Here is a 23,203-nt window from a genome sequence, read left to right as displayed (position 1 = left end):
TTACAGATGCAGCACAGAAAATCTTCATTTCATTTTTGGATTGTTTATTTGTTTCTTTCTTTCGTGGTTGTCAAGATCTGGATCGTCAATTCGTGATTATGGTTAGGTTTGGGTCGTTAGTGGTTGATAGGTGGGGGTTTGGAATCTCGGTGTTATGGGGGAAGCCATGAAAGAAGGTTGAGATTGAGGCGCTTTAGGAAAACAAGCATAGCAGTGGACCTTTATGGCTTTATCCATTGAATACAACTGAACAACTCTGATGGACTGAGCTTAGGCAGAACATGGTCTTTTTCTCAATAAAAACATTTCCATCGATAAATTAATGTATAATCATCAAACTTAAATCTCCTGACAAACGTCACATTCCACCAATTAGATATTTGATTAACACTTGCAAGGCGTCCCCACCAATTGTGATTAATGAGAGAACCCTTTCTTTTCCTTTCCAAACCAAATCCAATTGTTTCCTTCAGATCACGATAAAGTAATAGATGATGGATGGTTCGATCGAAACCTTTTCTAGCTAGGAAGAGATAGTTCATCACATTGCACGAGGAGTGAGTGGCCCAGCCCCAACAGGGGTAACCTATGCATATGAATTTCAACGGTTGAAAACTGATTAGAAAAATGTCCGCTTTATACTTTATGGGGAAAATATAAAGCGGGAATCAAGGATCGAAAAACATTTTAAAAAAAATGTATGGAGGAAAAATTCAAAACATTCGCCCCAGAAACAGAAGAAAAAAAAAATACAGAGGAAAGGAAAAGAACAGATTGTCTTGTGATGTGCCGAAAAGTAACCCAGATATGTTTTTTTGTTAGGTAAACAATACGACATTTCCAGTTAATTGGATTTGTTGCCAAGAATTTCTACAGTGCAGGACACAAATGTAAAAATCCCCTCAACCGTATGTGTATGGAAAGAAGGATTTTAGTTTGGATCTTGACCCTGTGAAACCTGCAATAAGAGCCCACACAAATGTCCAATCATGGCTGAAGGTGGTAACAGATATGATTGATCCAAAGTGCTTAAAATCAAGAACCCAGAATCTGATCCTTCTACTTGTTTGAGAGATGACGCTCATTCCTTTCATTTTCCTGTCCGGCACATACATGATGGGACTAATGGGCCATCAAAATTTTGAACCATATGCTGAAGATAAGGAACAGGCTTCAGCTGGGTAAGTTCCTTAACAGGACTCCTAAAAAAAATCAAGCCCATTACTAACTTGTGGACCAACTCATGGACACGCGTCTGGTGAATTAAAGAGATGATAAAATAAAGAAACTTCTGATTTATTCCTTCATTGCAAAAACAAAATTTCCCACATATCCAATAGGCAAAATCAATGGTAATAACTAAGTAACCCAACAAAAATCGTATGAGATTGTCATAATTACGAGAGAAAACAAAAATGGATATTGCAGCTAGCAACGAATGAGATGTTGGAAGTTGCACTCTTTTTACTGATCAGAGTAAGGTTTGATGCAGGCAGAATTCATTTTCCATATCTTGAGTGTCGCTGTGATGTTAACCCCCGTAGCATTGTTGAAAAGGAAGAGTCTAGCTGCTCCGTATATAGCCTTTGTTGGATAAACCCGCGAGGTTATGACCGTTCTCCCACCTTGAGCAAAACTTTCTACTATGGAATGATCAATCTGTTCAGACATGGAAATGGATTCCCCAAGAGAAGAAGTATTCAATTAATTAGATTGCATGTTGACAAAGTAATTGCAAGTACATTGCATCCAATGACATTGATCTCACCATTAATCTCATTGATAGTGTTTCGCCGTCTAGTACAGGAACGCTGCTACCATAAACTAGTTTACCCACATCATTAGCCTCAGAAGACCTGCAAGAATAATAAGTTCGATAAGCTTCAAGCTCCATATTTGTAACACAGACAATTCAACTTAATACCTTGATTCGTCGCTGCAGAAGAAAGTCTCTACATTGCCATCACTATCCTCAACTAAGTAGAAATACACGGGCGTCTGCTCGGATAGGCTTTCCTCTGAAAGAACCAGTAGACCAAAAGGTCCCAAAGTACCACGACCCGCAGCACCACCGCTAGTACTGCAGTTGTAAACTACGTCTGTTTGATCATTAATTGTCTTACGCAGAAGAGCCTCGTTTTCTATCTCAAACTCTGCAATTATGTCCAACTGGGTAGCTTCTCCGATGTCAAGAGGCACTACTGATCCAGCATCCACCTTCACATCATTGAATTCCAGACTCGTTTCTCTCAAGCTCTCCACTTCTTCTACTGGCCATTGCAAAATATTGCTCCCTGTCTTGTTGTCGAACACCACCACCCTCGGTATACTCTGCAATTAAACACAACAGGTACGTTCAATGCCTTAAAGAGTGGATTTGATTTTGGGTTCCACCCTGAACCATTTCAGATAGATTCTTAGGAGAAAGAAATAAAAACCTGAACAGAAGCCCAGCCTTTTTGAAGGTCAGTGGTGTCGTTGTCCGTCTCACCGATCCAACCAAACAGGATTCTCCTCTGCTTGGTGTAATCGTAGAACGTCTTCGAAGCATAATACTTGCCGTAATCGTAGCGCAATCCAATGCCCACGTCTTCTTCAGCATTGTCTGGCGTCCACGTGTCGTTATCCTGATCGTACTCCCCAAGAGCGTAGAAGTCGTGCTTGAGGTCGTCCAGGCTGGCTTTTAGCACGTGCTTCACTCCCGGGCCGTTCACTGACGTGTCAAGCCCAATATCGCTGGTGGTGGAGACGGGATAGAAATCCACGCACTCCCACATGCCAGTCCCCGGCACGGCGTGGAGAACGCCGTCGATGAGGTCGTAGGAAAGGAAATCCTCTGTTTTGTAAAGCAGTGAGATTCCTGTTCCGTTCACCTTAGACCCTATGGTGATTTGCCAGCTGTCATTCTGGTTTACCCAGGCCGTGGTTGGGTCACGGAATAATTTCAAGCCGATTCCTGGGGGTGGAACAATGACTGGGTTGCCAGAGTACTTGGTCCAATCGAGGAGGAGAGGATCAGATGGGTCGGCCGGGTAGGCCAGGTTCTGAACCTGAACCGACTCGTTCGTTGATCCAGTGTAGAGCACGTATACGGTGCCGTTGGGGAGGATTGTGGCGGATCCCGTCCACACACCGTTGATGTCATACCAGTGATCAGGAACCATGGCTAATGGAAGATAGAGCCAATGGATCAAGTCCTTTGACACTGCGTGTCCCCATGTTATGTTCCCCCACACAGCACTATCTGGGTTGTACTGGTAGAACAGATGATACCATCCCTTGTAGAACATTGGCCCTGTTACATAATACAATGTCACACATTTCTTATTTCGTCATCCATTCTTTATTAGTAATCGTAATCATAATCTATGCCTTCCTTCAAATGGAGAGATCGATGAGAAGTCATACCATTTGGGTCTGATGAGCAGAAGAAACAATCGCAGATTCCCAACCCAGATTAGCCAGAGAAGACAGGGGAGTTAGATTTAAAGACTAATAAAGTGTGCTGGAATGGGAAGAAGAGTTTAGTGAGGAGGAGGAGGAGGTGTCGTACCATTCATCCAGTTCTTCTCTGGTTGGAAGTGGTAGGCAGTTCTCTGCCAAGCCAACATGGCAGTTGTCCACGGGTACCCTTCGCCTGAGAATTGTTGGAATGCCTTCTCTGACACTCCCTGAGCAACCCCTCTAGACACTGGCTCTGAAGTCTCTGCGGATCCACTACTGTGGCCTTCTACTGCTACTGGGGTTTCTGATCTCTGGTTGTCATCCAACAGTAACACCACGAACAAAGCCAAGAAGAACACCGCCGATAGGATCGACACAAAAACCTTCATGGGTCTCCGCCGAGTCGCCAGGATCTCTTGCCGAGCCTCCTCCTCATCCTGTAGTGGATCATAAGAACAGGGTATTGCGAGTTCTGTATTAGGATTCATGTCGATCGCTGGGAGTGGTGTCGTTGACTGTAGAAGTGGCGTTGTGCGAGCCTTTTTAAATCAGTAATTCAATGGCTACTGTTTCTGATCAGTATCGAGAGACTACTACTGATCACGAGTTGAGGGGTTTGTGGCGTTGTGGAGAGGAGAGTGAGTGAGAAAGTCTGGTTCTTTGGTTCTCTTATCTGATAGGTCACGGATGCTAATTATTCAATTTCAGATTCATTTAATCATATCAATTTGGAAAAAGATAATAATTACAACAAAAGCTAAATACGAGCACCTTTTTGTGCATAAACATTTGTATCTCAAATCTCATCCAGCAGACAAGGTTTTCCACTGAAAAGGAGGAGACTGTCACTACCCAATTTTCTTCAGTTTCTTTCGTTTTAACAATAAAATTTTACTGGATTTTTGAAAGAAAGAAACTGAAGAAAATTAAGCCTACCTACCCGTCTGACCGTCGGTTTATTCAACTGTTCTTCAAAGATGATTGCCATATCTTTTGACTGGAAGTTACTAACTTGTTCACGTGTGCCTGTTTGGTGAAGGCATCAAATTTCCACCTTGGGTTTGACAAGAAATTCAATTCCCATATTAAAATTTGGTTGGTTCATGAAACAGGAACTGTGGGCAAAGACCAGTTGGTAGGGTTGTGAATTGTGATCGTTATATTTTGATGTTAAGGGATAGGTAAGTTTCGTTTGGGGATCTATGAGCTGGAAATGGAACACCATTGACTCCACATAAGCCAAGCTCCAGAATTCTTCAGAATGGGCAAGGTTTACTGTTCTTTTTAATTTTTCCCAATCAAACAACAGTCGATCATGGAAACTTGAAATTGAGAGCCCACAAACAATAAGCATGTGCTTTTACAAACATTCACGATTGCATGAATCATCTTCCGTTTCTAAGGTTGAAGCCGAAATCACATGAAAGAAAAACCTTGAAATTGATCACCTTCAAGGGATTGGGTCAGTTCACAAACCCTAACAGCTCTTCAGTGAGAGATCATGGGGTCAAATATTCTCCCTTCTAATATGGTGCAGATCCCTTACTTCATTCAAAAAACATAAAATACATTATCTTTTCAAGCACGTACAAGTTTCATTTTTTTTTTTATCAGAACTGAGGAAACATGAATCACTTTCACGCATTAGGCACAGTTTGTTCTCAAAAGTGGGATGGGAAAAGAGAGTAGAAAATATAAATACGTTAGGACACACATGTAGTGGGATGAGAAATTCAAAACATTTTTTCACCCCCATTAAACTAAACAAGTTATATTTTAAAATTTCATTAAAATTTTGTTTTTTAAGATTCAACAAACAAATAATGTCTATCACTAACCTACACCTATGGGAAGAATGCATGTGCATACACCAATGACATGCTCCTAGACCGTTCTTCCCCTTACTATTGTTTACCCATGTTTACCCAGACTTTATTTGTTTGCAAAGGTGGGCTAAAAAAAATAAAAATAAACATGTAAACCTTGCTGTAATGTGATGAAAATGAAAAAGAAAAAAAATTATTAAAAAGTGTTAAATGTGAATTATACTTTATTGTTTTATACATTATTTCACAAAATTCTTCCTATTTTGTAGCGTATTGAAAAGGCATGGAATGAAAAATTATCATACCATTTCAACAACTTATCTACCAATTTTCTCATTCCATTGAACCAAACAAACTACATTTTTTAACGTAATGCTACAAGAATACTACTATGATCTGTTAAATAAAAAAAATTTAAAAATTAAAAAAAGCTACTACGATCTCCTGCTATTTGAACATGTGCGGTGTTTTGGCAAAAAACCAAAAAAAAAAGAAAAGAAAAGAACAAGTGCTGTTTGCTGTCCCACTGTCCGGACACAGGCATATAACCTGACCACCATAGGAATTTTTCTTGAGAGTGACTTTGAATGGCCTTGCACCTTGGCACAGAGAGGGTGAAAAAAATTAAAATTATTAGGATTCTAGCATTACAATTCATGGTCAGCATCACGCAACTAGAAAATAGACCAGGAATTAGGAAATTGTCACAAAATTTTAAGTACAAAACGAGACCTAAATTTGCAGAGTCTAGCATGGTGCCACATATTGCACATTTTTCCTGTTTAAGTCAATTTGGAACTTGGAAAAGCAGAAGGCAGAATCTTGTATATTCCTAAATCCAACAAAAATTGGACAGTTCTTACAGTGAGAGCATAGTTCATCCATTTATTTTTCGCCCAAGACAACAGCTTGGATATCATCACGATGCCTTTTGGCTTAGACATTTGGGGGAGGCCATATCTTCCCAAATAACTCCTCCACACGTTTGGTTTGATTACCATAGCCCTCCAGTCCAGCACCCAGAAGCTCCTCAGCTGCCGGGCCCATAGCTGATGCAAAGTTCAACTGGTCCCACTTCACAAGCTATAAATAAAGAAGAATTTGTCAAATGCAACTACTCTGAATGTTGTACTCACTACAGATATATTAATCCCAAAAATTTCTATTGCTGAAGCGAAAAGAAATCAAATACGGCAAATCAAAACTTTTCAATTGCAAGCTACGGAGTGAAAGTGAAGAAAGTCAACAAAAAACCTGTTCCATTTGCTTGCAGCCAAATCCCCCATTTTAAAGTATCCTTCATTGCGCTTCACTTGTTAATTTCTATTTTTCACTGCAATCCTAACCAAAAGTGGGGGTGCTTCTAGTGCATTGGGAGGCAGCCTCTTGTTAGAGGCCTGTGATTCAATCCTTCATCCCTCCACATCTCCCCCGCTACCCACCCCACCACAAAGGGCCTATTGGCCCACAGGCCCCCAGTCATGATGACATATCCACTTGGTAAAAAAAAATCCTAACCAAAAAGAAAGGAACCCCAAAAAAATACAATCGACTGGATTATAACTTAAATGCATTCCATTTAGGAAAATTATACAGTCAAGCATACTGATATTTTTTTACTTTAGGTTGCACATTTCCTGTAAACAAGGCCAACCTATAGATCAAACTGGTTGAAGATAGGTAACATTTTGGAGATGAATTTGTACCAATCAGAGAATTTTCCTTTCTCTGTAGGCTGAAAAAGTAGATAGTCAACCAAAAAAAGTTGCAGACATCATGCAAGCATGAGCATGACTTTCGGTTGAGGAATCACCCTCCATGTGGTGGCACATCAATTGAAATGTCCCAGAAGATGCATGCATTCACCATAAGCCAGATGTGGATAAAAATCAGTACATCATGTGAGATTAGCTCAAAACCAGCCTAGTGGTAGCATACCCTTTGAACAGTCTGGGTTGATCCTAGTTTCCAGAATCATCAAAAGTAAGGTTCACCTAAAGCTGCTACCACTATATATGGGGTATTAGTCATCAAATTTGGATACCTCATCTCCTTTCTACAAAAATGGCTGACTTATACAATTTCAGTTCTTTAGACTAACACAGCATGTATTGTGTGTATTAAGGGAGAAATTTAAGGAGAGCATTTAACCTCTTCATCACTGAATTTGAAGGCTGCAGCAGATTGTGGGCTTAAACTCCTCACAAAAGTGTACTTCTCCTCAGGAGAGATAATGGATTCTTTGAGTGACTGCAATATCTTCAAAGGTGCAATCATATAGTCTACCCTGGAAATTAGGAAAAAACTGAGAATAAGCATCAAAACCAATGTTTCAATAATTCAAAACTGAGAACCATCAAATGTAGTGCATCACTCTTACCCTAGAAGACTAAATAAGTCTTGTTTGTTACGAACTGCAGCTGCCATCAACTTTGATTTGTATCCATATTTGTGAATGTAATTGTATGCTTTGCTTACCTGTATAAATGGAAGATAATCCAAAATTCCAAACATATAAAACTTTCCTCTTTTTTCTTCTACGATGCAAGCCAAGTTCTAAATACCAGGATGAATTATGTACATGGAATATGCATGAGTCTCCTACCAAATACAATACCGATCCCCCCCCCCCCCCCCCTCACCCCACCCCCGTGGCAGCCAGGATCAGTTTAAATTGAAGTTGGTTTTGAATTTGATTGGTATCAGAAATAGTAGAGTTCTATACAAGGACAGGAGAAAAAGAAAAAATTACGTAGGGAGTAGAATTGAGAAGAATAGAAGAGAGAATAAGAACTAAAAGAAAGGAGAATGACAAAGAGAACTCAACTGAGAAGAGAGACTGGATAAGTGGAGAACAGGGAGGAAGGCCACAAAGCAATGACACAACAACAACAACCAAAAAACAAAAAAAAAAGGAATTAAATTCTTAATCTATTATAATCTCAAAATGTGATTTTGACATTGTTTTCTTAAGTGTTTTACTGCTGATCAAATTTCTAAATATTAAATCTAATCTCCATCTTAATTTCAATTTCAGGTTGATATTCTGTTATCATTACAGATATTTATTTCAACTACCCTGTTCAATATCAGTTTGGTTCTTAAGAATCGGATTTTGTTTACTGTTCTGGAAATCTGGAATCCTATCTTCACTAGATATCAGATCAGTTCCAAGTTTTGAGTTAATTTTCTCCTTCTAGAATGAGGGCCTGATCAGAATTTTGACCAAAGCAGAACCTATAATCTTCTGGTATTACAACAGCAAAAAAGCTGGTTCATTTACTTTACTATAATTCTGGTTTGTTTGAATTTCTGAAACTTAATCACTTAAGCCATCTAAGAATCCATCATATCCATGACTTCCATGTGGCAGTTCCATTGGGACTTAAATTTGTCCCTGTCAATATTAATCAATGGCTTAATTGTCTACTGTTATTCCAATCTGCAGTTACAAAAGATCAACAGAAATTTGAGAAATCTAGGAAGTAAGGTCAAGCAAGATCTCAATAGGAACAACTAAGAGTGTGTTTGGTAACATAATTCCACCGACACTTATCTCAATCCCAAATTTAGTAGGGAGGTAAACGGATAGTCGAAAATCCGAATTTGATAATCCAAATTCGGATATGCCAATTTTAAGTTAAGATATTATTTGATTTGATTAGATATTTGACGGATACTCTCCGTATCTGATTAAAGTTTAATTTTGGGGAATACATCATTATCCCTTCATTAATAGTAACTTTGTTTGAGGAGCTGCTTCGGCATCAAAGGAAGTCACCATCAAAGGAAGTCACCATCAACAATATAGAGGTGGAGAAATCATTCCCTCCTTCCAGAGAACATGGCCTAATAGTCCTCACCATGGGACTAGGCCAATGCTCGATGCTTTAGGAAGGCTGAAGATCTAAATGTAGTTTGAATTCGGATCGGATATTATCCGAAAATCTGATTAACTAAACAAATTCAAATTCAGTTATAAATTAACATATCCGACAGATATCGGATTTGAATTCAGATAATGTGTTTACTAATCGGATTCGAATATTATCATATTCTAGCCGAATTTGATCCATTTACATCCCTAAATTTTAGATCCATGAAATCAGCATCTATAGAATCATGGTTAAGATAAATTAACTGTTCAGTTACCCTGAATCTGAGAACTGATTCATCCTGAAAAATGTAGGGCTAAAGCGGGGGGGGGGGGGAATCAATAGGAATATCAACCTGAAACGGTGAGATCCAGATGACTCCATTTCAAGACAAATTTGATAATACCATGGGGTTACATGTTCGGACGCAAATCACCTAAACAAATAACCCAACAGTTCTTAATAGGCAGATTCATGATTCCATGGATTTCAAATCTCTGGAATCAAGTAATCATATACCCTCTAAAAGATCTCAAGGAAAAATTACACAGTTACATATGGTGCCCAACCTTACACAGTTACATATGGTGCCCATAAATTTTCAAAATTACATATAATCTGACATATGATGTGGAAAAAGTTAAATCATTTAACAAGAATTAAAAAGATCAGAAACAGATGTAGAGCTAACCAAAGCCAAGCCAGGATCTTCTCCTCTTCTGGTAGCAGCTTCTATCTCAGGATCACCTGAATGATTGCGTGCCCAATCCTGAAGAGATACAGCTTCTTTATAATGCTCAACCTCTCTTCACAGAAATTCAAATACAAACTGAGGAAGAAGAAAAAAAATTACCCTTATACGGCCAACAAATATTTGGATAACAGAAGCACCAGCTTGTGCAGCAGCTGCTGCTTGGGGAAAGCTGAAGAAGCATATGACCATATCACCGAAGATCAAAGTATCAAACCGATGTGTAAGCTTGCTCTTTTTTTCTGAATAGACTTTAAGAAAGCAATGAATTTGCCCTTAAAAATATAGAAATTGTTTATTAACTTATTTCTTTTATATCTTCTACATCAAGTACCTATAAACGAATGTCAAATGAGTCTGTATGCCTTCAGATTCCAGCAATCTTGAGGCCTCTATCCCCTAAGACAGAGATCATCGTCAATGAAAACAGGAACCAGAATACCACATACAAGATGGTTTTAGAAATTTATACAAAATTACCAGCTAAGGCATTTCCTTTCTCAAATACTTACTTGCCAGGTTGAAGGGATCTTGAACAGAAGACGCTCCAGAGGAACCTCTTTTTCATAGTATAGCTTTAAAAGATCATGAACCTAATATTTAAAGAAATAAAGCATCAATTTGACATCATATATATTTTGAAAAGTTAGAATTATCCTATCCCTTGGTTTGAATTATCAAATACAGGGAGGATAAAAAATTATCCAGACAAACAACAGTCAAACCAACTCTGAAGTCGATCAATCCAAAAACGTTTATGATCATACCAGACAGACATGTATATCAGAATCAGAAGGGAGATGCTCTGTGGTGTATGGGCACATATGAATGTAGGGCAGGGGGAGCGAGTAAACCACCAAATGAGGTATTTAAAACTACCCAAATGACAAATTAAATGGAGTAAACAGTCATCCCTCTGCCCATGGTTAAAAGAGGGGGAAAAAAAAGAAGAGAAAATTACACAGCACCCACTATTTTTTGGGTGAAACTAGTGACCACCCCAATTATCTCCAAAATTTCATGGCACCCACAGTTAAATTCTATTGTTAAATGGAAAGTAAAATTACTTAAATGCCCTTATCCTTTTTCAGTCATTTAAAATTTGAATTTCAAATTAACAAATGCCCTCTAGGCAAGGAAATGACAATAATCCCCCAGTTTAATACCCTCCCATACCCAACTGGGTGAAGGGAGTTGGGTCTACCTACAACTTGCCGGAAACCGACCGCCGCCGGCGATCAACTGCCCCTATCCAGTTGTATATATCACTGAAATTTTGCAGATTCTGCCGTCTTGGTGGAAAAATTCTGGTTCGTCCTCCTTTCCTTACCAAAAATTAAGAGCTCTGGTTCATCCTCCTTTTCCTTACCAAAAAATTGCCTAATTTTTTTTTAAAGCTTTCTTTTGATTTTTTTGGTTAGGTGGGCATTAAGGGTTGAAATCTTGCAGATTGTATATTTTAGATTTTGCAGCTCTGAAGTGGAGTTCTGTATCTTTCTCCCCGCCCAGTAGGTTTCTCTTCCATTCCCTTTACCAGCATCAGGAAGTTGCTCTCTTTGTAGGGTATCTCAAACCAATTGATCCCAGTTACCCATAAATTATTTCCATTTCTTGAAGAACCTTGAAACACTAGAATCCTCAGTTTGCCTCAACGGAAACAGATCTAAGATGAATATGGGAAAGAGAGATCTTTCGACTGAATTGCTAATTTCTATATATAAAGATGATTAGATGGGTGGAAGTGAAACTGGGTTCTTGTTTAATTATAGAAGATGTTTACTTTTGTAATTTGGTTTCCCAATTTTCTAGGTTGGAATTTGGAAATTGCAGACGCTTAGTTTTTGGGGGCAGAGACCCTATGGTCATGCTCAATAGAGTGAGTGATGGTGTAATGCGTGAGTTGTCAACTCATGTGAATGCCATTTTAGACTCATTGTGTGTTTCCATCATTATTGTTTCATCTTTCACTATCGCTGCAGCTTTGAAACCTGCAACTCATAAGCTTTGTGATTGAGGGTTAAGACTAGGGTTTCGATGGGAGAGTGACAGTCGTCGGAGAAGAGAAGTGTGGAGCACTGTTGCGGTGGTTGTTGGAGAAGATGGGTTGCAGTTGGTGGCGTCTCGGTGGAGAGTGAGAGAGAGGGAGATGTGAAGATGAAGATGTAAGTGAGATAGGGTAATTACGTAATTTACTAATGACGAAATACTCTTGACAACTCAAAATAGCAAACTCAGAGACTAATCTAAGGTTGCTGCCCCCATTAGTTGAACTAAAATTAATTCCCATTGGCTCCACACCAACATCAACCACAATTTCAAGAATTGGATCACCTGTTTTTCTTGGATCACCTCACTATCCAACCATTTCAAGCCAATATATGTCTTCTATTTGTCATTCTAGAACATCTACTTATCCCTAACCTAGAAAATATATAAATAGGTGTACAAGTATTTGCTTATATCATGATACTATATCTGTTTGACAGTCTCACATAGTGACTTAATGAAAAGCGAAGCAAATCTGTTATCCATCAATCAATAGTTGTTCTGGCCAAGCAATCAAGGGGAAAAGAAATTCTTTGATGAAAGTGCAAACCAGGCGCCAATGGCTTCCGCACAAGCAGAGTCCAAGGGGCAATTAATAGTTTTTCTGGTCCAATCAATCAAAACAAGAAATTCTTTGATATCACCTCAACATTTTTAGACTTCTCTATGGAAGAAAATCATCCAGGAAATGTTAAGTACAAGTAACAACAACATTATGATCTTTACTACAAGGCTACATATGGAAACATTTTTTTCTGCTAGACTCCTCTCAACAACCTATTTTAACTTGAAGCTTTTAACTCAGATACCTAAGAATAACTTTGGGACCTACTAGCATGTTTGGGCACCTCCTCATACCTTTGCACATCCCAAACAAGACTAAGGAGCTCTAAACTGATCCGAATGATTGACCAAGAATCTAGGATGATAAAAACACTTTTGATAACTTAAAATTTGGAAAACTCAGACAACCAGACTAATCCAATGCTCTTGCTGATACGCACCAAGAGCTTAATTGGGCCATTGGAATACTCCTGCATCAAAGCCATACCATCAGAGACATTGATTAGAGTGATTTTATCAGCCACGTGAAATAGTCTACGGAAGCTTTTCAACTAACCATGCTCTAGTCATTCATCTTCCCATAGTCTAACTTTATTTCTGATTCAAATCTTTGATTTAGCTCAGATCATGAAATATTTTAATATTTCATGTTTTTTCCTATCCACTGGCCTCATTGGTTCTTCTTAATTTCTTATCTGCCTCAAAAGTTCCATTGTTCATAGTTCATGACACAATTGTGTTCTAGCTTTGTTCCCCATACAGCAATGATCTCTTGGCTTAATCAATGTTCCCCATACTGCTCTTCTAGTATCTCATTCTTTGGGTTCCTAACTGCCCTAGGCTTCCCTGCATGTTGTTTCCTATATGTATAGAGCACACTTGGTCCCATGACATGATTTTCAGAAAGGCAAGGACACCTTGCTTTTGATTGTCCATCATAAAGTTAAGACAATGTCACCAAGATCAATCAACTCTTTGGGATCCCTCATTTGTACAGGTCCTGTAGGCTCCATCAATGAAGAAAGCATCTAAATGCAAGCAGATTTGAGGTTTTTCTACTATTTCCTTTCTAATATCCCCCCCCCCCCCTTCCATACACCCCCAGGAAATAGCTGAGGGGACAATCCTCATCATCAAATTCTCGTCTTAAGATCATTTGCCAAGAAGGTAAAAACTTCCTTATATCTGAAAAGGTAAAAACGTTCTTATATCTGAAATAAAATAAAAAAAAACACCAAAGTCACAACACACTGCGAAAGTTGGTAAATTTTAGTGGACTTATAACACTTTCAGATTCTAAAAGGAAGAAAATTCAGTTTTCAAGAAATCGTATGTAGGATTATTGATGATTCAATTTAAAGGATAAAATAACAAGCTAAATGATTCAATTTAAAGGATGAAATAAGAAGCCGGCATCAAATATTAAACTGCCAAAGTGAACAACCCTTACCAAAAGGATCTTTACATCCAATTGGCAATGCTTTGACTTAATAAACCAATTACAGGTAAGCACAAATTCTAGACTACTGACTGGTGACTCATTTATTGCCAAAATGATCTGAAGAAAGAAGGATTGAAACAATGGTGCTAGGAACAAAATATTGCATCAACGATTAGAGTTATTTGTTTATTTTTTGATAAAAATAGAACTGAGCCAGAACATGAGAAAAATAAATAAATAAATAAACAAACACGGACAGGGTCAGGACATGTAAAATCCAAATATCAATCACCAAACCAATAAAAATAACCTCCCAAGTAAATCATTAATGTTTTATCATATTATACAACAGAAACACAGCAGCTCAGAATCAATAAACAGCATCAAAAAGTTTCTTGAGTTAGTACCTTCCTTAAAATACCATGTGTGTCATAAGCCAGACGAGCATCCACTTCAGTTGACACTCGGCCAGGGACCAGCTTCAACAAGTCGCTTCCAACATTCACCAAAGCCTGTGAGTCAACGATTGACACTCAACAACAGAAGCGACCCAATACACTAATTTCGTTGATTCAAGGCTAACCTAAAGGGAGGGTGTAGGAAGACAGACCTTGTTATAGAAGCAGGACAGACGACCACTGGGATCGTCTTGTCCATAGCACTCCGAATCTGCAAGTGCAGTTTCTACAGCGCTCTGCACACGTCCCATAGTTCATTACTAAAATAAAGCGTAGATTTAATAGATAGAAACACGGACCACATCTCTTTCTTTCCATTTGCAGTCCTATGATTAGCTATTTGCAGTCCTATGATTAGCTAGCCATAAGCGACACTCACCCTGAAAATGGTATCTGGAAGACCACATATACCTAGAAGAAGAGACGAACTAACTGTAGCAGCGGTGGGTGGAAACCTACACTTGGAATACATTTGCGAGAATATGAGAATAATTCACCCAGATCTTATGATAACATATCGAAAGAAAGAGCATCAACACAATCGGGATCGTGAAATTACTTCTCGAAATCGTCGAAAATCACAGTATCCGGAACAATCTCACTAAAGCTCGAAACAGCATCCAATTCAGTGCTTAAACCTGTACAGAAAAAGGAATCCAATGAGAGATCAAAACCAACCCCCGTGGTCAACAGAAAATTAAAATGATTTGGGTTTTGATCCGAGAAGAGTAGGAAAACAATAGGCTAACCAGTCTCAGGAAGCGATGCATTGCCAGTGGAAGCACGGATTTGAGGAAACGACCTTTGAAGCTTGAGTAGACAATTTTTCGTTTCAGATCGAACAGCAAAGCTGCAGTTTCCCTCCTGTTGGAACTTAATATATATATAAAGTAAGAAGACTAAGAAAGAGGGAAAGAAGTTAAGGAACGAACAGGAATCACCTGAGAAGATGAAGCGATAAGAACCGATGAAGATGAAGGCAACAACACCGACATTTCGACTGCGTAATGGAATCTCGAGTTTTCGGTCTCACAGGAAAACGAAGATGAAAAAGCAGAGAACGCTCTTAGAGGAGTTCCAACAACGCACACTGCACAGCGTAGACAGTGATGAGCAGTCGCTACTGAGAGAGCGTAACAAGGAGAAAATAAGCGGATAAATGGATAATGTAAGCAAAATGCCCCTGTGAATTGAGAAATTATCGAAGAAAGTATCTTAGTAGTAGTTCTGGACTTCTTGTGTTATGGAACCAATGGAAGGTATCTGGGGGCATAATTTCGATGATTTCCAAGAACAAGAACCCAGGTGGACAGGATATACTTGGAAATTTTTCCAGTCTATTTATGACACCATCATTTCTTTGTAGATATGCACCATGTGTTCTAATATCACATTCCATTCACCCATCTACAAGAAAATGTCTTTTGAGATCATCTACGATTTTTCCACCACAAAAACCAGTAGGTCCTACTAGTGAAATTTTTTTTTTTCAAAAAGTATTTTTCCTACTAATGAAAAAAAAATTTCAAAAAGTATTTTTTATCGTGGGTCCCACAGGTTTTTGTGGTCAGGAAGCGTCGGGGTCGCAGATCCGGACTCCCGCCTCCCATGGTCTCACGTGTGGCTGGCTGGCTGCTGCGTCCATCTTCTGATTCTCCCACTATTGTTTTGAGTTCATCGAACCGTCTTTAATGCATTTGATAGTGCGTTTTCATGGGCAGGGCATTTTCATGGGCTTTGCCAAAAAATGTTCATGGGCTTTAATAGATCTATTGCATTTAGATAGTTTAGTTATGGCCTTAAGGGCCTTGTACAGGAAAAAAAAATTTGTTGTGAGCCTTACATTCGCCTCTTTTCGTTGCTGTTGGCCCACCACATACATCATATGGTTCGACTTCCAAACAGTAACGTTTGTAGCACTGAAATGTTTTGTTTATAGATATGCCTTTTTATTTTTAAAATTTTTGGTAAGGCAGATATGCCTTAAAGGTCCTTCTTTATGTTGTCAGCAACGGTAGCAACTTTCATGGATGCGTTTAATGGTGACTTGGGTGATTAAGTGTTTTCATATTTCGTTATAAAGTGGATTACCTACGTTAGTAACTATGATCGTGACTTAATGAACCTGTATTATTGCATTATTTATAAAATTACCACCAAGGGCTCTGAGATCAACGATTTATTTGTGAATGTTCATAAAGTTAGTAAAATATTAGACAATATTAACTTAAAACAATAAAAAATAGCATTCCAATTTGCATCTAGTATATTAAAATTGGATATTTTTGTACATTGTGTAACTATAGACGCAATGAATTGTTCACGAACCTATGAAACCCCTTACGATTTCTCAAGATCAAAAGGAGAGAGAGAGAGAGGGGGGGGAGAGAAAAGACAACACGTCTCTGATTTTCTTTACATTTTATGATATTGTATATAGATACAAATAAATTTCAATAAATTTGCAATAGGTGAACTCTAGGACCAAAAATGGTAGAAGAGTGAAAAAATGATTTAATACATTCTAGAACGGAAGATATTAGAACCATTAACTGGGACGAAAAACCTGTATGGAGGAGGATGAGAAGCACTCGTTCACAGTGCGACATGGCATACCCTACAAATGCCAGCTTCGAATATGAACACTAGTAGTAACTCCTCTCGCCCAACCTGATTTTATTTGTCAGGAACTACCATAAGTATAACTAACTGACTGCACCACCATATTGTGCTCCTATTCCTATTTGACATGCTCCGTAAGTTGCTTCCACTTCACCAAGGATTTGAGAAATTCCATTACCTGCACATGCCGTAATTAATTTGTAGCAATTAACCCAAAATGTAAAAAGACAACCAGAAATGGAGCACCTCGAGTTTCAAAGATTTTCCTCAGTAAAAATACCTCAGATGGATCTCTCAAAGAGTAGAATGCATTGCTTTCTTTGGGAAAGGAAGACACTAGGATACCATAACCACGATTTCCTTCTCGTAAGACCTGGTAGGAATTTCATGATCAGATGTTATACACTGAGATGCCAGGAATAGACTGACTTTACTCAGTAAAAAAGAATCTATCACCACCTACAATGACTATACCTTGAACGCATCTTCATCTGTCCTATCATCTCCCACATATATGGGAAGCACATCATCGGAATTGCTTAACCCTACATTATCATTAACACAATGCATAACATTGGAGTGTGAACAGTCCAACTAAAAACGAAAAACAAATGGCAAAAGGTTTTGTAGTCTGGCACACTTCAGTCTAGATTGGTCATGTATCTAATTTCAACCATTATGGCAAACCCACTCTCATAGTTTAATAAACCAATATAAGGCAGTTGGACTTTCCAATGCTCCACTTAGTAATTTTTTGGCAAGTTATTTTGGTTGAAACTTGACATGTGAGAAGGGGATCCTGAGTCTATTTGTCCACAAAATTTAGACCTCAATTAAGATTGTGTGCAAACACCTCGTGCTCCTCCCTACCCCCCCCCCCCCTCCCCTCCCCTCCAAAGAAGAAAAAAAAAGGATTAAAGAATGGTAAAAAAAATTCAAAGGGGCTAAAATTAAGAAGTAATTTCCATATGGATCGCATGAAATCTGGCACGGTAGACTTACCAAGTGAGTCTAGTATAAACTCAACTGCTTTCCCTTTGTCCCAGTTGATCACAGGACGGACCTCTAAAACCTATACATTGAAGTATGAAATTCCAAAGGAAGGATGGGAAATTATCAGGTAAGGAAAAGGAAAAAGGTAAATATACAAGGAAATATATACTCTACCATACATCAAGTATTACCTTTCGCCCATGGGTTAACCGCAAACGTGGGTAGTCCTTTAGTATATCATGGACAAATTGTGCAATTGTAGTCCAATTCTGGAAATTCCACAAGAGCAAAATGAGGCGAAATTTCTCCGACAGGTTCAGGTCAAAAAAACAAGTAATTCAGAGTGAAAGCATAGCCTACTTAGACTCTTAACAACCAACCTTACCTTCTCATCTACATTTCGGTAATGTACGGAGACACAAAACCTGTTATTCTCAACCTTTGCGCCTTCAATTTCTTTAGTTTTCTCGACAAGAGATCTAAAAACCTGCATAATACTAATATATCAATCTCCTTTTATATCACTAGAATGCAATGAATTTGTTGACAGCATAAAACATTACTACAGGCAACTACGAACCTCATCAATCATGGGTAAAAACTCACTAGCAGGTTGGAACAGATAGATTTCCTTGCCCTGCAGTTAAAAGATTTCAGTAACTTTCAAAGCAGAATACCCATTTGTAATTCACTGTTTCTTGCGGTTATTATTATTTTGTTAAAGAAGAAGCACCTTAAGTTACCTGCATGTCAGTAGACCTAATGCAGCTTGGATGATCATTAACAGACACAAAATTCTGGACTGGACCCATGATGTCCATCCCATGACTACCAGCATAATAGAGTTCTGTTAGCCCTACGAATTCAAACACCTAAAAGAAGGGCAGCCACGGGGGAGGGATGAGGTGAGTACAAAGTGAAAAATAAAGGTCATCTTGAAGAAGAATTCCATGCAAATATCATGCGGTTACCTTATCACGACTTCTTCCACTTATTATTGCAGTTGGAAAATGACTTGCAACATTTCTTACAGCAGAACGCATCTGAAAATATGTAACTATAATTCAGAAAAAGAAATGAGTAAATTTTTAATAACTTCCCTAGCAAACCAAGGGGACTTCCAAAGAGGTAGAAACTTACAGTGTTGGACATAAATGCACAGTCAGGATCATCCACAATTGGCGACAGGGTCCCATCATAATCTAGAAACAATGCTATCTTCTTCCCCTTGGCATGATTCATGATTTCATTAAAAGAAGAAAGTCCTGATGGGTACTTCAGCTGCAGAAACATAAGCATGATGGATGAGTGATTAATGTCCGCAAGATTCTCCACTAAACAAATCAAAACCACCTAACTAATTTAGGAAACATACCATCCACGAACGGTAAGCAACATCAGTGTCATCTGATGTAGCCTCAACATTCAATTCTTTGTTTAGCTTCTTGCGAGGAGGTGAAGAAGCTTGCATGGCATCAAGCCACCCACTGGCACGGACGTCATCAAGTTTTCCAGGAATGGGTTTCTTCCTAGGCATCGTTGGATACACGCTAGAAGAGAATGACGCTCCTGCTGATGAGTAAGGCGACAGACTAGAACGAATGCCTAATCTAGACTTACTAATGGGTGCAGGATCGGTGAGAACAGGAGCACCATGGTTTGATTTTAAGTCCATTGGATCCAGATTAGCAGAAATGGTTGAAATGGTTGTATGAAGTTAAAGAAATGGAGTAGCTGGTCCTTCTAAGATTAATTGAATCAGAAATTCCAAATCAGTCTTGCAGGTAAATTTTCACCCAACCTTTTTGTCAATGAAAAGCCACCTCATCAAAGTTTTCTTGTCATTACAGTTATGTGAGCAGTCCATCAAGCACAGGCTTCCTGAAAACTGGCAGTCAGGGATTTTCTTTTAATGAAAGTGGTCATATTATGAACATCAAAAATTCCATAAAACAAAAAAATAGTGGGCATCATTAATTATATACCTCTTCATCTCCAAATCTACCCAGCATTTATGTTGGATAACTGAACATCATTTTTCAATGAATGACAAGAAAAGATGACAAAAGTGCTTTACAGATCCCAGCACAAAGCTCCTATTTCTGCATGAAATACAAAAGTACAAACACTCATTATATAGCTATCACAAACAAACTTGTCAGGTAACATGCTGATCTAAATTCATCAGTTGAGAAACAAATCATCAAAGTTATCACTTGAGAAAAAAGGTGAAATATTTATTTATAACATTCTCCAATAACTCAATCAACAATTGCATAGCATTACCCCAAAAAAATAAAATTTTAAATTTGGAAATTCATGAAATGGGAATAATGAGAAGAGAGTTTCAGTTGATTCTTATCATATACAGAGACCATAAATGCAAAAGGTTCCACGATATACACCACTTGCTAATGATTGTAAAAGACCATACAAGAATTAAACTGAGAATAAGCATTATCCTGCAGATAATTATTGGTAAGAGAAAGAACTACTGTAAATTTTACACTTCAAAAGTGTAGTTTAAAAAGATTAATACCAAAAACTTCTCAAGATTCATGAAAAATAGCTGAATTTATAAGATAAAGACACAGTTCTTGCTCCTTTGACAATGAGGCTACTTACCCAACTGGCATAACAGCCCAGAGAAGGGAAATACAAAATAGTGATAACAAACTACTGTGACATAAACTGCAGGGTCTGACCTATGCTATTTTACAGATTTTACGTTTTCTAATATTCCATCCAATTTAGAAAAAAGAAGACTTTTAAGAGAGTAAGAAATTCATAAACAAGAAAAGTCTGGACGGCAGTGATATGTAAATTGTTGAACATCAACAATCAACGAACAGTATTGATGTCATTAAGTTTGATAGTTATGACAAGTTATTCCCACCATCTCCACCTTGTCACCATGATTTGAAGAAGAAAAAAACAACCAAATGAAAGTTCCTATACCCCAAAAGGACTACAAACTGCATTCTCCAGCTGTCAGTGCATTAATCAGCCAAATTGGTACTAATTTTCTCCGCTAATTCTGGTTCAGCAAAACAGGACCCATAGGAAAACTAATGGCCACAAAATTCGACTAAAATCAGGTAAACAATTTGATTAAAACAGGTAAACAACAAAAAATTAGGAGAACTCGATGATCTGTACAGTGAAGTCACAAATTAAATGCATCGGCAGATGAAGATAAAAAAATAATTGTGGAAGCAATTGCTGGGGTCAGTTATGAAAAGAAACTATTAAACCGATCAATTTTTGGAAGGGGCCCATCGGAACGATATACAGATAGATGGTGCACAAAGTCGTCCTACGCCAGGCAGTGGCCAGGAAATTAAAGCAAACACGAAGGGGCCTACATATGAGCACTGAAGCGATCAAGAATTTGGAGCGGGCGGACACCAATTCAAAGGATCAACCAACAAAAACTATCTAGAAAATATTAATTAAAACTTATAAAGGTACAAAACCTCCAGAAATTTGTCCCCTCTGAAACTGAGTACCGCTCCAAAGCAGTCGGAAATGACCTGTAAGTGTCCAAAAGGCCAGTAGAATAACGGAAGGAAGGAAGGAACTTAGACCAGGATGTATTGTGTCTATTGACCAAGACAAAAAGACATCGAGTTTTGACCTAATTTCCTTCTAGACGTGTAACGCAGTAGTTAGAATCGTAACAGTGAAAGAAATCAAGGAGAATACAGACATTGCTTTCTCACTGATTCACAGCTTTCGGATCCTATGCAGTTCCAAATAGAAAATAATACTAAGATGAATGTCGGCAGCTTTCCTACGCTGATTATCAGAAATTACAACAACCCACAATGACAAGCGTATTTAATGGAGGAGTGACAAGAATCATGATCCGAATTGATCTGAAACAAAGAAAATGGAAACTTCACAACAAAACCCTCGTATCAACAGACCGTGAAAGGCGATTAACTTCCAGATCGATAAAATTTATATAAAAGACTTCGCTGGTTGATCGTTCCTTCCTATTTAAGTAAGCCTGTCTTTCGTTTTCCGAATTATGACTTGCCAAGAATAGAAACAATCCAGAAAAACAATAGAAAGGCCGAGTATAGCACAAGATAATATCAATCAAAAGAAGAAACATGAATCCGTCAATGCGGATTACTAAGCAAAAGAAAACAAAGGCAAGCAAACTCCTCCTACAAGCAAATAATTGGCTTCAAATCAATGGCCTGCTCTTATTAAATCCAACAGCATTGCCTATTACACGAGAAATCTTAAAGATTTCAAAGCAGGATAAAAAAAAGAAGAGAGAGAATCATTTCCTACCTGATTCTGAAGCATCAGAAAACCTCCTTCGACGGATCAATACCAAAACAATAACAAAGCTACAAAATGCAGATACCTCCGATTCAGAACATAAAGCTATCTACCGGAAAAGGGGAAACAAAAAGTAGCTGATGGGAGAACACCGACAGATCACAGACGAGATGATGAGAATTGAAACAGCGTTGTTTACGAGCAGAAGAAGAATATAAAATTATAAAGTCGACAATGAAGAACAGAATTCTACCAAAGAAAGAAAAGACAATGAAAAGCAACGGTATTGGAGCAAATAGGAATCGCAGAGACCCTAGAAATTTAGCACAGGGAAATGGAGAGGGAAGAGAGAGAGAGAGGCGCGCTTAGGAAGCGAGTAAAACGAGAGAAGAAAGAGACAGAGAGAAGAAGAAGAAGAAAAGAAAGGAGGCGAGAGGCTCGTGTATTTATAGAATCTCGTTAGGCAAGAAGACACGCTAAACAGGGCAACTCGGTAGTTGAACCGGGGAACACCACCGGAAAAATTACAAAATCTTGCATTTCATTTTTCTGTGGGAGAAAATCTTGCGTTCTGTTTATAAAATAATAGTAACTGAACCATCAATAATAAAATACCAAAATTTAGCTTCTTTTTTCTTTTTCTTTTTTTTTTATACTAAAGCAATTCGGAAAATTCCAAATATGTTTCGGTCATCTCCTGGCGTCGGAAACCAAACGGCCCCGAAGTGGACCCGCACCCAGCAGCTACACGTGTGCGGGTTGAGTGTTGCGGTCCATAACGATGACGACACCTGTATTCGCATAGCGTGACGTGGAAACACATCAGAGTGGGCCCAGCAAACAAGCACCATATCTGGTAAGAGAACGGCCAAGATGGATCCACGTGG

At 38.5% G+C, this 23,203-nt stretch overlaps 3 protein-coding genes across 6 annotated transcripts; all 3 read right to left on the bottom strand.

Annotated features, from left to right (window-relative positions):
• Positions 1-1,231: 1,231 nt before the first annotated feature.
• LOC149013519 (beta-fructofuranosidase, soluble isoenzyme I-like) lies at positions 1,232-3,986 on the bottom strand. Its single transcript, XM_089159587.1, has 6 exons — positions 3,554-3,986; positions 3,409-3,417; positions 2,439-3,295; positions 1,925-2,331; positions 1,769-1,856; positions 1,232-1,659 (listed from the first exon to the last, which is right to left on the bottom strand). The coding sequence occupies exons 1-6, from the start codon at positions 3,930-3,932 to the stop codon at positions 1,465-1,467; spliced, it is 1,935 nt and encodes a 644-aa protein (XP_089015713.1). The 5' UTR covers positions 3,933-3,986; the 3' UTR covers positions 1,232-1,464.
• A 1,752-nt stretch (positions 3,987-5,738) lies between these two features.
• Positions 5,739-15,726, bottom strand: LOC149013518 (Aldolase superfamily protein). Its single transcript, XM_089158527.1, has 13 exons — positions 15,347-15,726; positions 15,155-15,269; positions 14,965-15,043; positions 14,785-14,860; positions 14,558-14,641; positions 14,355-14,459; positions 10,409-10,489; positions 10,231-10,295; positions 9,999-10,068; positions 9,837-9,914; positions 7,651-7,748; positions 7,422-7,557; positions 5,739-6,353 (listed from the first exon to the last, which is right to left on the bottom strand). Exons 1-13 carry the CDS (start codon positions 15,398-15,400, stop codon positions 6,207-6,209), a joined length of 1,188 nt encoding a protein of 395 aa, XP_089014653.1. The 5' UTR covers positions 15,401-15,726; the 3' UTR covers positions 5,739-6,206.
• Positions 15,727-16,814: 1,088 nt separating this feature from the next.
• On the bottom strand, positions 16,815-22,801 carry LOC149013517 (putative trehalose-phosphate phosphatase F). Of its 4 annotated transcripts, none has more exons than XM_089159211.1 (13): positions 22,326-22,797; positions 20,006-20,122; positions 19,396-19,908; positions 19,161-19,301; positions 18,992-19,063; positions 18,764-18,892; positions 18,601-18,657; positions 18,406-18,507; positions 18,212-18,289; positions 18,030-18,099; positions 17,502-17,572; positions 17,308-17,400; positions 16,815-17,205 (listed from the first exon to the last, which is right to left on the bottom strand). In XM_089159211.1, exons 3-13 carry the CDS (start codon positions 19,693-19,695, stop codon positions 17,146-17,148), a joined length of 1,173 nt encoding a protein of 390 aa, XP_089015337.1. In that variant the 5' UTR covers positions 19,696-19,908; positions 20,006-20,122; positions 22,326-22,797; the 3' UTR covers positions 16,815-17,145. The 4 variants fall into 4 exon arrangements, with proteins under 4 accessions (XP_089015337.1, XP_089015339.1, XP_089015340.1 ...); XM_089159213.1 differs by having other exon boundaries at positions 19,396-19,901; XM_089159214.1 differs by lacking the exon at positions 17,502-17,572 and having other exon boundaries at positions 22,326-22,801.
• Positions 22,802-23,203: the final 402 nt, after the last annotated feature.

This window comes from Hakea prostrata, chromosome 6 (assembly GCF_041222555.1).
Source record: "Hakea prostrata isolate BN-2017 chromosome 6, UWA_Hpros_2, whole genome shotgun sequence".
NCBI lineage: Eukaryota > Viridiplantae > Streptophyta > Magnoliopsida > Proteales > Proteaceae > Hakea > Hakea prostrata.
The sequence above is the reverse complement of the archived record's forward strand: the minus strand, read 5'-3'. Positions and strand labels throughout refer to the sequence as shown.